Source organism: Oratosquilla oratoria, chromosome 13 (genome assembly GCF_046742065.1).
Source record: "Oratosquilla oratoria isolate Oo_2021 chromosome 13, ASM4674206v1, whole genome shotgun sequence".
In the NCBI taxonomy this organism is placed as follows: Eukaryota; Metazoa; Arthropoda; class Malacostraca; order Stomatopoda; family Squillidae; genus Oratosquilla; species Oratosquilla oratoria.
In genome coordinates this window covers 33256059-33272054 of record NC_134789.1, presented here as the reverse complement: position 1 = coordinate 33272054, position 15996 = coordinate 33256059, and the positions used below count along the sequence as shown (strand labels likewise).

Sequence of the window (15996 nt, the reverse complement as noted above, 5' to 3'; positions counted from 1 at the left end):
CTTGGGTGCAAATGTAGCGGGAAAGGGAGGAGTGGAGGTGGAGGTAGAATATAGATTGAGAGAAGTAATTAAATGCCTTGTGGGATTAAAAAGTGTAATGAGAAATAGACATTTGGGAATGGATGCTAAGGAGACTGAATGAGTGATTATGCCAACAGCACTCTATGGGGGAAAAACATGGAAAATAAGAGAGGAAGAGTTTAAATGTGTTTGAGATGAAATGCCTTAGAAGTATGGTAGGGGTTACTAGGCTGGATAAATTGTGAAACAAAGAGGTGAGGAGGAGAGTGGGAATGGAAAGGGAGTTGTTGTTGTTGTTGTTGTTGTCGTTCCCTAGACTGTCTGTCCGAGCAGTCCCGTCTCCCCAAGGAAGGCCACAGCCGAAACTGGGTTTTCCCACAAATCCTTTATAGAGTATATGTTGTGTTGTTTGCGTGCATGATTGTGTATAATGCAGTCTTCCATTATGTGTTGTATGGTATGGGGTGAAGTGTTACATCCTGGGCAGCTGTTCACAACACGGAAAGGGAGTTGGGAAATAGGGTTGATGAAAGAGTATGGGGATGGTGTATACACATGGAAAGGATGAGTGAAGAAAGATTAGTAAAAGAGGTGTGGAAGGCAGATGTGGAAGGAGTGAACATGAGGGGTCAACCAAGGATGAGATAGATGGATGGGGTAAAAGGGGCACTGGGAAAGAGGGAAATGTTTGTTGAGGAATGGAGAAAACAGAAGGTAGGGGTGAGTGGAGAATGGTTGTGTATGGATGATGCTGTGATGCATGGAAGTGATTGGGTGAGGGAGTATGTATGAGTGATATTTTGATGCAGCCCAAAGGGATTTCTCCCCATCTTCTCTTTTTCTTCATGAGGGGACGGAGAGGAGGGGGAGTCGCTTTTTAAATGAAGTGCCCTTGCTGTGGATGTGCTGTGTCTTGCTGCAGTGCTTCTGATCCAGGGCAGTGGGTTAGATGCAGGGATGACCTGTCATCCAGGAGGAACCAAGAAAAGAGGGAGTGAGTGGTGGTGAATGGGAGTGGAGTATGTGGGGATGAGATGAAATGGGTGGGAGTGGATTTATGTGTTTGACTTTGGCTACCTCCCTTGTAAGGAGGAAAAAGCCATTGGTACATGTGTTTATTGCTTGTTTTTGTCTCAATTTAGAACCACTCCAATGATGCAGAATACAATTATTGACTTGCACTATGGTTGAAATTCAATTACAGATCAGCCCAGTTGGAAAATATGCAATGTATGCTTCAAATGGGGAATTTCCCACATCGTCTTCTTCTGGGAGGTCATCAAAGTGGACTGGTGGAATTTGATTTAGCAAGACAAGAGCTTCTCAAAGTGGTTAGTAAACTTGTCACTAGTTTTATGGTGAAAATAGAAGTAGGATTTAGTTTTATATTATCTTATAGCTTGTCAAAATCTTCAACATTGTGAAATTTTGTTTAGTTTCTGACTCAAGCCAGATAGTTTCATTCAACAGAGGACACTCTTGAATAAAGGGGCTCTTTGTTCATTGAAACACTTATGAGATGGAGGCCTTTACTCAGTTGAATAAAATTATCAGATATAAACTAGAAAAAAATTATAATGAGTCATTCTTTGCAGGGATTGAACTCAAAAGAATATTTTATTTTTCCTACCTGTGATTGATGAATAGTACTTCAACACACAGTATGCCTTAAGTTTAGGTGTCAGTATGTCATATAGAGATGAAATTACTTGTTTAAGGTGTTGTCATTAATAGTGCCACTTCCCCTAGTAGTTGACAGCTCTTCCTTTCTACTTGATAGCTCATTGTAGGCTTTTAGAAAACTGTCAGTCAAGTTTTGCAGGATTGAAACTTCAAAAAGAGTCCAGATATCATCATCATCGTCATTGTTGCTGCTTTCCCTATGATCAATCACTATGGATCTGTTTGGAGTCCTGCTAGACCTGTTTATGCCTACATTTTTTAGAATGAACATACAGAGCACAGGATCTTTAGTTTCATAATCCTATCCCATTTAGTTGCCTTTTAAGACATGTATGGAAAACACATTACCAAAATACTTATCACTTTCCCTCCCCTACCACCACCACCACCACAGAGAATGGGAAGTGTTAGAGGTATGGAAGTGGTAAAGGATGGGTTCAAGGGAACAGCATAAAGGAGGGACAGTTGTAGTACAAAATTATCATCATTCCTCAATGAGTAGATATGTTAAATTTACATTGACAAATGATATGTGGTTCTTGTCTATAGGAGACCCCAAAATAATCCCTAAAATATTGTCTGCATGTTAATATGCAGTTATTGCCCTAGTACAGTAAGTTATGGTAGCAGTAGGCATAACAAGGGTATTTGATGTTCCCAGACATATACTATCAAGAAAAGATCAACAACAAAAAATGGCTTTCTTAGCTAGCAGACAGTGCAGAGTAACACAAAACAACCAAATTTCTGGGACAAAATGTCTGTATAATGGAGTTCCACAAGGACCAGTATTCTCACTCAGTATTCTCATCTCGGTAACATTGCTCATTCCAGATGAACCCTTCCATTGTAAATGCCCAAGATGCAATCACCACACAGAAGACATAGGCTATGTAAACAATGTGTTACATTGTGTTGCACTCTCTCCAGACAACTTTATAGATTCTTTTCATTGGGCATTGATGGCCTTGGTTAGTGTCCTAGGGGCCATGGATCTCCTGCAAAAGAGAACCGAGATGACAATCATATTTTTTTTTTTTTTTTTTTTTCAGTGCCTAGTCCTATCCCCATCCCATTTTTGTCACCTTTGATGACTCCAGTGAGAGTACTCAGCAGTATTCTTTCTCCTCTACCACAGGGTTTTGTGAAAAAGGAAATGAATAGTCAGAGAAGTGGTACAGGACAGCACTAAGAGTGGGGGAACAGCATAATGGAGGGACAGTCACATTATAATAAAGTAGCATCATTTCTCTATGAAAAGAAATTTCCTCTTTCACAGAAAAAAATGATGTGTGGCTCTGGTCCATAGGGGCACCCTGTAAAGTATCAGCTGCATGCTACCGAGCAGCTTTTAACCCCACAATAACATGCAGCCAATACTCCACACAGGGACAGAGAAGGGGGCTCACTGATTAAATGAAGTGGCCTTGCTGTGGATGTTCTGTGTCTTACTCCATTGCTTCTGACCCAGGACAGTGGGCAAGATGCAGGGATGACCAGTCATCCAGGAAGAGCCAAGATAAGAGGGAGGGAGGGATGGTGAATGGGAGTGGAGTATGTGGGGATGAAATGGGTGGGAGTGGATTTATGCCTTTGTAAGGAGGAAAAAGCAATTGGTATATGTATGTATGTACTTACTTCTTACTTAAGCTCCCAGTAGTAAGCATTATACCTGTCAGTGGTACCAGCATGTTTCTCCATCTGGCTCTATCTTGGAAGACCCCTTCCTCCCTTAGAGTTTCTATGTTAGGCAAGTCATGTCTACTGAGGGCTTCTTTAACAGCTTCTTTCTATCTCGTTCTCAGTCTTCATCGTGGTCTTTTTCTGCCCAGTGTCCACTCCCAGCATCCCCATGCAACTCTCTTCTTCCATTCTTTCTAAATGTCCCAGCCATCTTAGCTGGGTGGCATCTGTTTTGCATAGCATGAAGTAGCCACCAATGTTTTTTCTGATATCTTCATTCTTTACTCTATCTCTCTATTGTCTCTCTATCACTCTATTGACCCATCTTGTACAAACACACCAGTCCCACAACATCAACATGAGATGAGTAAGTTTTCTGTCATATTTTATCCCACAAAAGCACTAAAATTACTTATGAAGAAAAATGGTGCTAGAACAAGTATAAATCAAACACAAATGCTCACTACTGATACCAGGAATCAGTTAAGCAACATCTGTTTTTGGTGTGTGGAAGTATACTGATGCTACCAATTGAGGATGTAATAGTTCGTCACAAATCCCTCCATGAATAAGCTTATGTTATTATAACAAAAATTTAGTCATGTGGATATACATACCCCTTACAAGGGAGGTAGCTAAAGTCAAAAGGCATAATTCCATTCCCGCTCATTTCATCCCCACCCACTCCACTTCCATTCACTACCCCTCCCTCCCTCTTATCTTGGCTCTTCCTGGATGACGGGTCATCCCTGCATCTTGCCCATTTCCCTGGGTCAGAAGCAATGCAGCAAGACACAGCACATCCACAGCAAAACCACTTCATTTAATTGGCCATTATGAATATATTCTTACTAAACTTTTGGCATTGTAGTTATATGTATTTTACTATTTGCTAACATACATTTTGATTTTGTTTTATATTTTCCAGTATGATGTAGGTGAACCAGGTTGTGTAATATTAAGAGACCATCCTCGTTTTGTGTGTCATGGAGATATGTCAGGCAGAATAGTGCTCCATGACCCTCGTACATTACGAGAAGAGCACTACTTCCAGGCGCACAGTGGAAGTCTCTCAGATTTTGATGTTCAAGGCAACTACATTGTTACATGTGGATTTTCACAAAGGTTGTTATAATTTATTATTTTCTTTTTACAATACCTTCGCAGACTGTGATATAGTGATATTGTACTAAATTTGACTAGATAGCTAATGACTCTTTAATTTCACATAGGATGGGTCAAATGATGGGGGATCAGTTTGTTATGGTATATGACATGCGCATGATGAAGCTGTCCTTACCTCTGAGGTGCATGATTCCCCCATTCTTCCTCCGTTTTGTCCCGGGATTATCATCGTGTCTTACTGTGGTATCACTTGTGGGCCAGTGGCAGATGATGGATGCTGCACAGCCAGATGCCATCATGAGTATGAGCTATCAGGTAAGACTTAATTTTCTCTATACAAGTAGTCGTCAACTTACAACTGGGTTAGGTTCTGATTGACCAGTTGTAAGTAAATTCGGTCTCAAGTCAGTCTTTGTTTTAAACTAATGGTTAAAAATGTTAGCATTATCTATCATACCCCAGAGAAGAACCTTTCCCCACAATTCGAGGAATTCATATCCCAGCTGCTGGGATATGTGGAGTACAACTACTTTGCTGATTTCTTTTTGAGGATCTAAACAACCTCATCTCTACCCGAGACTTCCGTCGGGTTGTGTTAGGCAGTTATCCTTTACTCAATGTGCTGTAGTTCATGGTGGCTCACTCTCAGCCAATTGACACGCAGAACAAGAGCTCTGCTGGGATGAGCTAGGCTGCATTCCCGAAAGTAGCGACAATGAGTTATGGGACAGCAATAACGACAGGTGCCAACCAGTGCACAGGATGCTAGCTGACTTAGCCGTCTCGGACTGACTCGCTGGTATGTAAGGCCCGACGGACCCCGTCAAAAGCACAGATCGCCTTAGAACCCAAGGAACATCATCACTTCCAATAGCTGTGTCTCTCACCACTCGCAAAGCCACAGTCATCACCTTGGGACCTCCTCCCAGTTGCCCGGCGCATGGGGCTCAACATTTGTCTCTCTTTTCACACCTGGAGCCAGAAGTCACTTGGTGCCAAACACCTAGCGAATCACTACAATCAAGCCGCGGTCCCATGGGCCATGCCTTGCGAAAGAGATTAAGTGAAACTCTACTCTTCCCTGCAGATAAACCAATTGGTCTTCTAGTGTTTACCCACTGGAGAGCCCCTACCTGGCATCCACCAATCCTGACAAGGACTGATTCGGTGCACCACATGAGTGCGGGGTCGTAATCAGTGGCAGGAAACATTTGTTTTTGTGAATGGTACTATGCTGCGCCAATGGAGCTCATTCATTTATTTAAGTGCATGATAATAAATCAGACAAAATGGTCGTAAGTCGACGACTATCTGTACATGCTGAGCAACCATAGTGACATTACACAACCCTAGTGCAGCCCCACTTTCATTTCAAGCTATCCTCAAAATTTTCAACTTTGTACTTAACCTTTTGTTGATCTTTCATCCAATACTAGCAGAACCTTTGTGTTTTGTACATTTTTTCTATACCTTTCTCTTGTTTAAATATCATCATATTACCTTCCAGTTTGGGAATCCCCAGTTTTCCCAGTCTTTTCTCATATGTCTTGTTTAAACTTGAGATCATCTTGGTTGCTGCCCTTGGTATTCTCTCTAATTAATTAATTGTTGCCTCAAATTTAAATTTGATTTGTTGGAAAACCTGCAACTCCACAGTGGCTGGTAACATTCCTTGGGTTCTCCAAAGGGAAAAAACTGTAGACTGTGTTGTATTAGTGTACTTACCCAGTTGTAGTATACAGGAAAGGAGTAGATGTTGGGTCCTGTCTCCTACTCTCCAATTTGATCATACCTAGGCTCAAAATCATGTACAGTTCCAACTTATATATATCCTTGATTTCCAATTATAATATTTAGATGGAGGGGGGTGGTAGGGAGTGGTTAGATGTGAATGATATTTTGATGCAACCCAAAGGGATTTCTCTCCATCTTCTCTTTTTCTGCATGAGGGGACAGAGAGAGGGTTGCCAGTTAAATGAAACAGCCTTGCTGTGGATGTACTGTGTCTCGCTACATTGCTTCTGATCCAGGGGTGAGATACAAAGATGACCCATCATCCATGAGAATCTAAGATGAAAGGGAGGAAAGGGTGGTGGATGGGCGTGAAATAGGTGGGAGTGGGTACATGACTTTTGACATGGCTACCTCCCTTGTAAAGGGGAAAAAGACCTTGATATGTAGATAGATATAGATATAAGTATTTCCTTTGTTAACATTTCATTGTGCTGATAATATAGGAAATGCTTCTGAGTCTTATAACTCAGAAGAGTTAATAAGTCACTTTCTTGTAGACAATGGTAACTAAAGTTCTGACACGTGAATTTCTACCCATTGCAGTTGAGCTGTTCTCCAGAGAGTGTTGTCACATCCTTTGATATTGCTTCATCATCACAAGCTTTGGTGTTTGGAGACAACATGGGCTCCTTGTATCTTTACACGACAGGAAATAAGCCAGTCTTCAACAACTTTTCTCAGGTAATTGTTTTTCCCAATCTACAATTTACCTCCACCTCCACTCTTCCCTTACCTGCCACATGTGACCCAAAGTACCTAAAGCTGTCCACTTCTTCCAGCCTCTCTCCTTTAAGACTTACTACCAAATTGTTGCTATCCTCTCCCCTTGTACATCTCATCTCATCTTGAGAGAAGCAAGCAAATGATTTGGGAGATAAAAAAAATGTAATGAGAAATGGGCATTTGGGAATGGATACAAAGGGGAGATAATATGAAGGGGTTAATTGTGCTGACAGTACTCTATGGGGCAGAGATATGGAATTCAAGAGAGGCAGAGAGGAAATGTTTAAATGTGTTTGAGATGAAATGTCTGAGAAGTATGGTAGTGGTTACAAGGTTGAATATAGTGAGAAATGAGGAAGTGAGAAAGATTAGTAAAAGATATGTGGAAGTCAGAGGTGGCTGGAGTGAACATGAGGGGATGACCAAGGATGAGATGGGTGGATGGGGTGAAAGGGGTGTTGAGCAAGTGGGAGATATCTGTAGAGCAAGGGAGAAGGCAAGAGATAGGGGTGAGTGGAAAATGTCTGTGTATAGTAAATACATGTGTATGTATATAATGGCTGTGATACTGTGATGAAAGGAAGAGAGGAGTTGGGGGAGGGGGAATTTTAGGGAGTGGTTATGTGTGAATGACATTTTGACACAGCCTGAAGGGATTTCTTCCCATCTTCTATTTTTCTGCATGAGGGGATGTAGAGGGGGGGTCACTGATTAAGTGAAGTGGCCTTGCTGTGGATGTGCTGTGCCATGCTGTGATGCTTCTGACTCAGGGCTGTGGGCAGGATACAGGGATGACCTGTCATCCATGTGGAGCTGAGATGAGAGGGAGGAAAAGGTAGTTGATGGGAGTGGAATGGGTGGGAATGAAATGGATGGGGGTAGCTATATGCTTTTTGACTTTGGTAAGGGGGAAAAAGCCCATGGTATATACATACATATACCAAGGGCTTTTTCTCACAAGGGAGGTAGCCAAAGTCAAAAGGCATAATATTACTCCTACCCATTTCATCCTCACCCACTCCACTCTCATTCACCACCCCTCCCTCCCTTCCTCTTTTCTTGGCTCCTCCTGGATGACAGGTTATTCCTCCATCCCACCCGTTGCCCTGGGTCAGAAGCAAGACACAGTACATTGACAGCAAGGCCACTTCATTCAAACTGTGACCCCTTCTCTGTCCCCTCATGCAGAAAAGGAGAATATTTTTTTTTTCTTTCTTTTTTTTTTTTCTTTTTTTTTTTTCCCGTTATACTGCAGGTGTCTTAGGAATATACCTCACTTCTACTGCTAGGATGTTTTATAAAATGTAAACAAAACTTCTTCACCTTGTAACTTCTAAACTACTTATCAGATAGACGTAATTAATGTACCAGTAGAAAGCACATACATTCAACTTGCATTTGATACAATCTTCATGACTGCATAGGTTTACTGGAAATAAGTTATTAACTACGAGTAGTGCACTTTTTTCATGAGTTTTATCACTATTACAATAATAATAATAACACAAGTGTCACTCACAAGCATCACTCACCCCATCTGGGGTATTGGCTGCATGTTATTGGGGGGTTAAAAGCTGCTAAGTAGCATGCAGCTGATACTTTAGGTCCTATATGGGGCACCCCTATGGACCAGAGGCACACATCATTTTGTCTGTGATAGAGGAAATCTTTATTCATAGAGAAATGATACTTTATTATACTGTGACTGTCCCTCTGTTACGCTGTTCCCCCACTGTTGTTACTGTCCTGTACCATTTCTCTGAATATTCATTTTCTCATTTCGGCGAAGCCTGTGGTGGTGGGGGAAAGAATACTGCCACCAAGCCTTTCCACTTGAGTTGTATGAGGGAACAAAAACAGGATGGGGATAGGACTAGGCATCCTTCTCCTTGTAGCCCCAAAGGGGACATTTCTAAAAAAAGTAAAGGCGTAAGAGGGTCTGGAAGGAGTTTTCCAACCAGTACCCTAAGGTTTGGGTCTTTTAATGTGCATGGATGTGGTACAGATGAGAGTAAAAGGGAAAAGATAGGCAGTATGTTTGTGAGAAGAAAGATGGATGTGTTGGCATTGAGTGAAACTAAGTTGAAAGGGAGGGGTGAGTTTGAGTTTGGGAGCATAGTTGGGAGGATCTGGGGAGTGAAGAGAGGATGAGGGAGACAAGAGGTAGCTATATTAGTAAGTGAAGAGATAGGTAACCGTGTGGTGGAGTGGAAGCTTTCTTCAAGGTTAATGTTGATGAAGGTGGAACTGGGAAAGAAGATGTTGGTTTTTGTAAGTGCTTATAGGCCTGGTAGTGAGAAGAGTTTAGTAGAAAGGGAGGCTTTTTGGATAGATTTAACCACTTCCATACGGTGACGCCTACATAGGTGTCATGAGGATGTGGGTACGCGATGATGCCGACGACGGCATCTTGATTATATTTATTGTAGTCATACCTGCGTGACCCTCATTCTCTCTAAACTGGCTTCATCATATTTTCTTTGGTTATCAAAATTCACGGGTGAAAGAGAACGAGCGATTGAGCAGTGACTTTATTTTTTATAATGTGATTATTATGACACAACATCGCACATCTGGCAGCTAATGCTGCCAGACGTGCGATGTGCCCCGGAGTGAAGAGGTTAAATGAGTGCATAGAGGGATTAGGGAGAAATGTCAATGTAGTGGTATTGGGAGACCTTAATGCTAGGATAGGAAATGAACCAATAGACAGAGTGGTTGGTAAGTGTGGAGTTCCAGGAAAAAATCTTAGTGGAGCATTGATGGTGATGTGTCTAGAGAGTTGATGATAGCAAATACAGTGTTTAGGAAGAAAGTGAATCATAAGTACACATGGGAGAGGGTGGTGGATGGAAGGGTGGTAGATAGAGCATTAATGGACTATAGTGGTAACCAGGAGAATAGTAGGAAGAGTTAAGGATGTACATGTTCTAAGGGGAGAGAGTGAGGGAATATCAGATCAATTTTTGGTAGAATATATGTTGAGAGTGAAGGATAGATGGAGAAAGAGGAAAAGGACAGAAGGTAGGGAGGTGCTTAAAGTAAACTGTTTAAATGAGAAAGAAAAGGAGTACAAGAAGAAGCTGAGAGAGGAGTGGGAGGGAGTGAAGGATAGAGTAGAACTAGGAGTGGAGGAGGAATGGGGATGGTTCAAGGAGGGAGTCACAAAGTGTGCAAAGATGGTGTGTGGAACAAGGAGGATGGGAATAAATAGAAGGAAGAGTAGTGAGTGGTGGGATGAGGAGGCAAACAAGGTTGAAAAGAAGAAGTGAGCTTTCACATATTGGTTACAAAATAGGACGAGGGAGTCATATGAGAGATATAAAGAAAAGAGAAGAGAAGTAAAGCATAAGATAAAAGAGTGAAAGAGGAGAGCAGATGTGAAATGGGATAAGAGTATGACAGAAAATTTTGAAAGTAATAAAAAGATGTTTTGGGAAGAAATTAAGAGAGGAAGAGGAGCCAAATGAAGTAGAGAAGAAAAGGTAAAAAGTGCAGATGTAGAGGTGATAATAGAAGAGAAGGCAATAAGAGGAAGATGGACAGAGTATTTAAGGGAGTTGCTAAATGTGAAGGAGGATAGGGAGGGAAATGTAGTTGTTGTGGGAAGTGCTAAGAAAATGACCATGATGAGTGAGGAAAATGGAGGAGAAATAAGGAAAGAGAAAGTGGAGGCAGTTGTTAAAATGATGAGAGCAGGTAAGGCACATGGGTTAGATGGATGACATGCAGAATGTCTAAAAAAAAAGGGAGCTACAGTGATGGTGGACTGGCTGGTGAGGTTATTTAATGTTTGTTTAAGAGAGGGTAGTGCCGGAGGACTGGAGGAGTGCTTGCATAGCCCCACTTTACAAGGGAAAAGGGGACAAGTGTGAATGTAGTAGTTTCAGACAGGTATGTGAGAAAGCTATAGGAAAAGGTAAGGACGTATTTTGGGCTTTTATTGATTTGGAAAAGGCTTATGACAGGTAGATAAGAAGGCATTGTGGGAGGTATTGCAGATATATGGAATAGTAGGGAAGCTGTTAAGAGCAGCCAAAAGTTTTTATGAGAGTAGTAGAGCCTGTGTTAGAATAAAAATGGAGAGAGTGAGTGATTTGAGGTAAAGGTGGGACTTCGTCAGGGATATGTTATGTCACCCTGGCTGTTCAATTTATACATGGATGGGGTGGTGAAAGAGGTAAATGCAAGGGTGGTGGGTCAGGGATTGGAGATGGTTAAAGAAAATGAAGAAAAGTGAGAGGTAATCCAGTCGTTGTTTGCTGATGACACTATGCTTATAGCAGGATTAGAGGAGGAATTGAGGAAGTTAGTGACAGAGTTTGGGAATGTGTGCAAAAGAAGGAAGTTAAAGATAAATGTGGGTAAAAGTAAGATGATGAGATGTACAAGGAGAGAAAATGGCAGCAGACTGGAAGTGAGTATTAAGGGAGAGAGACTGGAGGAAGTGGATAGTTTTAGATACTTGGGTGCGAATGTGGCAGGAAAGGGAGGAGTGGAGGTAGAATATAGATTGAGAGAAGCAAATAAATGCCTTGGTGGATTAAAAAGTGTAATGAGAAATAGACATTTGGGAATGGATGCTAAGAGGAGATTGTATGAAGGAGTGATTGTGCTGACAGCACTGTATGGGGCAGAAACATGGAATATAAGAGAGGAAGAGTTTAAATGTGTTGCTAGGCTGGATAGAGTGAGAGACAAGGAAGTGAGGAAAGCAGGGGTGGAAAGGGAGTTGGGAAATAAGGCTGATGAAAGAGTATTGGAATGGTTTGGACACATGGGAAAATTGAGTGAGGAAAGATTAGTAAAAGAGTTGTGGAAGGCAGAGGTGGATTGAGTGAATATGAAGTTGTGACCAAGGATGAGATGGATGGGGTTTAAAGGGGCATTGATAAAAATGGGGAATGTCTGATGAAGAAGGAAGGGAGAAGACAGAAGATGGGGGGAGTGGGGAATGGTTGTGTATGGATGATGCTGTGATGCATAGAAGGGAGTGAGTGGGGGATGAGAGGATTAAGGGAGTATGTGTGAATGATATTTTGATGAAACCCAAAGGGATTTCTCAACGTTTTCTCTTTTTCTGTATGAGAGTATAGAGGGGGGTAGGTTGCTGACTAAATGAAGTGGCCTTGCTGTGGATGTGCTATGTCTTGCTGCATTGCTTCTGACCCAGGGTGAGATGCAGGGATGATCGGTCATCCAGGAGGAGCCAAGAAAAGGGGGAGTGAGGGGTGGTGAATGGGAGTGGAGTATGTGGGGATGAAATGGGTGGGAGTGGATTTATGCTTTTGACTTAGGCTACCTCCCTTGTGAGGGGGAAAAAGCCTTGGTATATGTATGTATTATTATTATTATTAATTATTATTGTTATTATTATTGTTATAATTTCTTTTTAATAATGTTACAGGAGACAATAATGCCTGATATAATGGAGCAGACCAAAACCATTCCATTAACAGACACAACCTCCACTCTCGCTTCCATCCACATGTATTATCCAAATGGCCCACTATTGTCAGACTGGCCAGCCAAGTACATGAGAACCAGTTACAGGTTTGTTGACCTTTACTTCTATCGCATGTGAACTAAAAAGTTAGAAAATTATTGAAAATGTGCCACTTTTAAAAAATATGCTCCTCAGTTTCCTTGCTTCCCCTCCAGCTGTCACTAGGACTTAATAGAACTAAATTTGTTATATTGGGTACTTATAATCTCCTGAAGAACATGAGCATAGCATTCCACTATATGGACAAAGACATGATAAAGAAATTAACAAAAACCTTATTTGTCCTAGACTGGAGTGTACTACAGTGGATTGTCACACAAAAAGAGAAATATAAACAAAATAGAGTATATTCTGAGAACATAAACTAAAATGGTTCCAGATCTTGCTGATAAAACAAATGAAGAGTTATAGAATATTTTGAAGCTGCCAATGTTAGAAGAGAGATGTGATTTAATAATAATGATAAGACTCATAAAAGGTGAAGGTATACTTGAGAATAGGACCTCTTTGTGTGGGACCAGAGGAAAACCAGACACCATTAGATAGAATTAAGAAAAGAATAAATATTTGAGGGACCCCTGAAATATGATGATGCCTATATAAGCATCATGAAGTGTGAGTGAGTATATGAGGATGCTGGCATCAGCGTCCTGATTATATTTATTTTGTAGTTGTAGCTGAGTGACCCCTGTATTCTGTGAACAGGCTTGATCACATTTTCTGTGGTTATAGATATTCTGGGTGGAAGAAAATGAATATAACAGCTGTAACTTTATATTCTATAGTGTGCGTATTGTGATGAATCATCATACAGGCAGCTAATGTGTGTGTGAATATTTGACTTGTATTGAAGAGGTTAAAAGATATGGTTTTCCAGGTAGGATTATTGATTCTTGGATTATTTTGGATGAAGAAATAGTAGTTATATAAAATGGGTAAATCTAAGGTCAGAATTGATCATTGAGAATGCAGAGATTTAACCCCACAAACAAAGCTGTTATCCTGTATATACTACAACTAGGTATATGTATATTGAGGAGATGCATAGAACAAGACAGTGATGTAAAAGATTGTTTAAGGGGGTACGCGACACCTGGAGGTCATTTTCTAAAATATTTAGAGTAAAGAGCTGAAACTTCTCAGGTAAATAGGTATCCATATTGCCTACATTTTAGGTGAAGCAAAATGATGTATGTACACATGTACACATGTACACATGTACGTATACCAGTAGCGACATTTAAAAGTGCACAGCACCATAATACGTGGACCAATTTGTTTTATATTTTGGCTATGATTAGTCAGTAGGCACACCTAGGGCCGGTCATTGAGTAATTGAACAATTTCCTTTATACTTTTGTATACAGGCATTTCAATTTTAATGTCTGGCAAAAATCGTGAAAAATACAATTTTTTTGCTCTTGTTTCCATTATTACTCCGAACTCTTTCATCCTATTCAAAATATTCGAACGATCGGCCCTAGCAGTTACTAAAAGTAATATTCCCTGTAAGTTTCATCTAAATCTAATGTATATTAGATTTTTTATGATTAAAAAAAAGTAGAAAAATATCGAACGGAGATATGGCAACTTGAAATATGAATATATCTGTAACTTGCTTATAGTTTCACCAATTTGACTGATTTTTTCATGGCTTAATTCTTATTATATAATAAGTAAGTACAGTAAAAATTATCAACATATTTTAATTATAAGTACTTTAAATACTGAAAAACTAAAGTATAAGTATGTCACAGTAGTGACGACGCACAGACGACAACATCATATAATTTGCTTTTTTGCACCTTTGGCGGTTTCTTCATATGAAATCTCTCTGCTGGGGGTCTTCAGGGTATCTAAATCATTGGAAAGAGGTTTATTTTCCAGTAGTGGGCGCCTTCTCTTTCCTCATCAGATTCCCCTCGCCAATCTATGTTGGTAGGGCACCCCCTCCAGCATCATATGATGTCCCTTCTTCTTTCTTCTTCCTGTATAGCCTTGATCTTTTTCCTCTTGCTTTCTTCTTTGGATTTAATCTTCCTCTTTGAATTGTTTAGTCTAATGTTGTCCTTTACCTCTGTCACCGTCACAGAGGTGCAGGTGAGGGCGGTGGTGGAGTGAGAGGTGGTGAGATCTTTAGTCGTCTTTGACTGCTTGCCATCTTTAACTGCTGTTTTTTGTCATTGTGATGTTCTTTTGTTCTTTTTGCTACCCATGATGACTGTACTAAAGAGTAATATGTACTAGCTAAAGTAATAGATTGCAACGAGAGCTCATGAGACATGCGTAGTTCCCTTTTCAGAGCTAGCCGGTAACTAACGCTTAGTTTCGCACAAAGTTGGCGAAATATTCTCCCTCCACCTTCCTCCCTTCCCCTCCACAATCGTATTGGCCGTTGATACACTGGGCGAGTGTAAATTCAATCAAATTTCAACGTTATTCGCTGCGCCTGAAGGTCCTAAGTGGCACGCCTCCTTCTAGTGTGGGTTGCGCCTTTAAATCTGTCCCTTTAATCCTCACCCAGGACCTTTAAATTGCGCGCGGCTGAAAAATTATTTGTCGGGATTTGTTTCTAAGTGGTATACGAACATTTTGAACACAGTTTTGAAAAATGCCATATCTTGACCAAATTCACCCCCCCAGGTGTCGCGTACCCCCTTAAGTGTCATTGTAGTTCCTGGATTGGAATATTTCAGATATTAGTATGTTATCTTGTCTGGTCCCTCCACATGCAAGATTTTCATTAATGGATAGTTTTTTCACTGTGTTTTCCTGTGAAAGGGGGATTGATTTCTGTGTCTAGCTTTATTTTTTTGTGTGCACATTTTCATTTCTCTGTTCTAGTCCTGTGGCTTTGTGTCTCATTTTGGAGATATGATTGTTCAGTATGTTCCATTGTTGCTTCAGTGTATAATGTCCCATACAAAGAAATATATGATGACATGGATTGAGGGCATTTGAGTTAGATAGATAGATAGACTTTATTTGGCAATAAATCAATGTACATGAAGTGCAAATAATGACAAGAACACATAGTTCGAAATAATAAATGTAAATTGCCGAGGATAACACAAAAAGCATGAACGCTTATTTCCATTGTGGTCCTCAAAACCGAGTTATTTGAAATAATGGATGACATTTATGTCTTTCTTTGTTCTTTTAGGCCTACTCCACCCATTGACCCCCAAATATTGCAGTCTGTGAAATTGGTTGGATCCATAGGCTATGCTCCAAATGTTCAAAACAGAAGACGAAACCAGGTTTGGCCTAAGATCATATTCTTATTGAAATTTTTCTGTGAACACCATCAACATGATTAAATTCTTTATGCTTTTGTATTGGTTAGAGCTAATTCAATTCATCTTGTAAAGGTTATCCATTAATGAAGGCCACCATGAGTCCAGTATATATCTTTGCAGTTCAAAAAATTGACTCATTAACTTAATCATAGCAAACCTATA

The 15996-nt window shown here is 40.5% G+C and overlaps 1 protein-coding gene across 5 annotated transcripts in view; it reads left to right on the top strand.

Moving 5' to 3' along the window:
- PAN2 (PAN2-PAN3 deadenylation complex catalytic subunit PAN2) overlaps positions 1 to 15996 on the top strand; it is a 70508-nt gene that overhangs the window by 13936 nt on the left and 40576 nt on the right. For all 5 annotated transcript variants that reach the window (XR_012967105.1, XM_076196999.1, XM_076196996.1 and 2 more), the window contains exons 6-11: positions 1226 to 1352; positions 4316 to 4512; positions 4620 to 4827; positions 6850 to 6987; positions 12437 to 12582; positions 15699 to 15795. Coding sequence is in view for 4 of the 5 variants with exons in the window: in XM_076196999.1 (XP_076053114.1) it covers positions 1226 to 1352; positions 4316 to 4512; positions 4620 to 4827; positions 6850 to 6987; positions 12437 to 12582; positions 15699 to 15795 (913 nt within the window). In the remaining variant the exon portion in view is untranslated. The remainder of the gene's footprint in view (positions 1 to 1225; positions 1353 to 4315; positions 4513 to 4619; positions 4828 to 6849; positions 6988 to 12436; positions 12583 to 15698; positions 15796 to 15996) is intronic.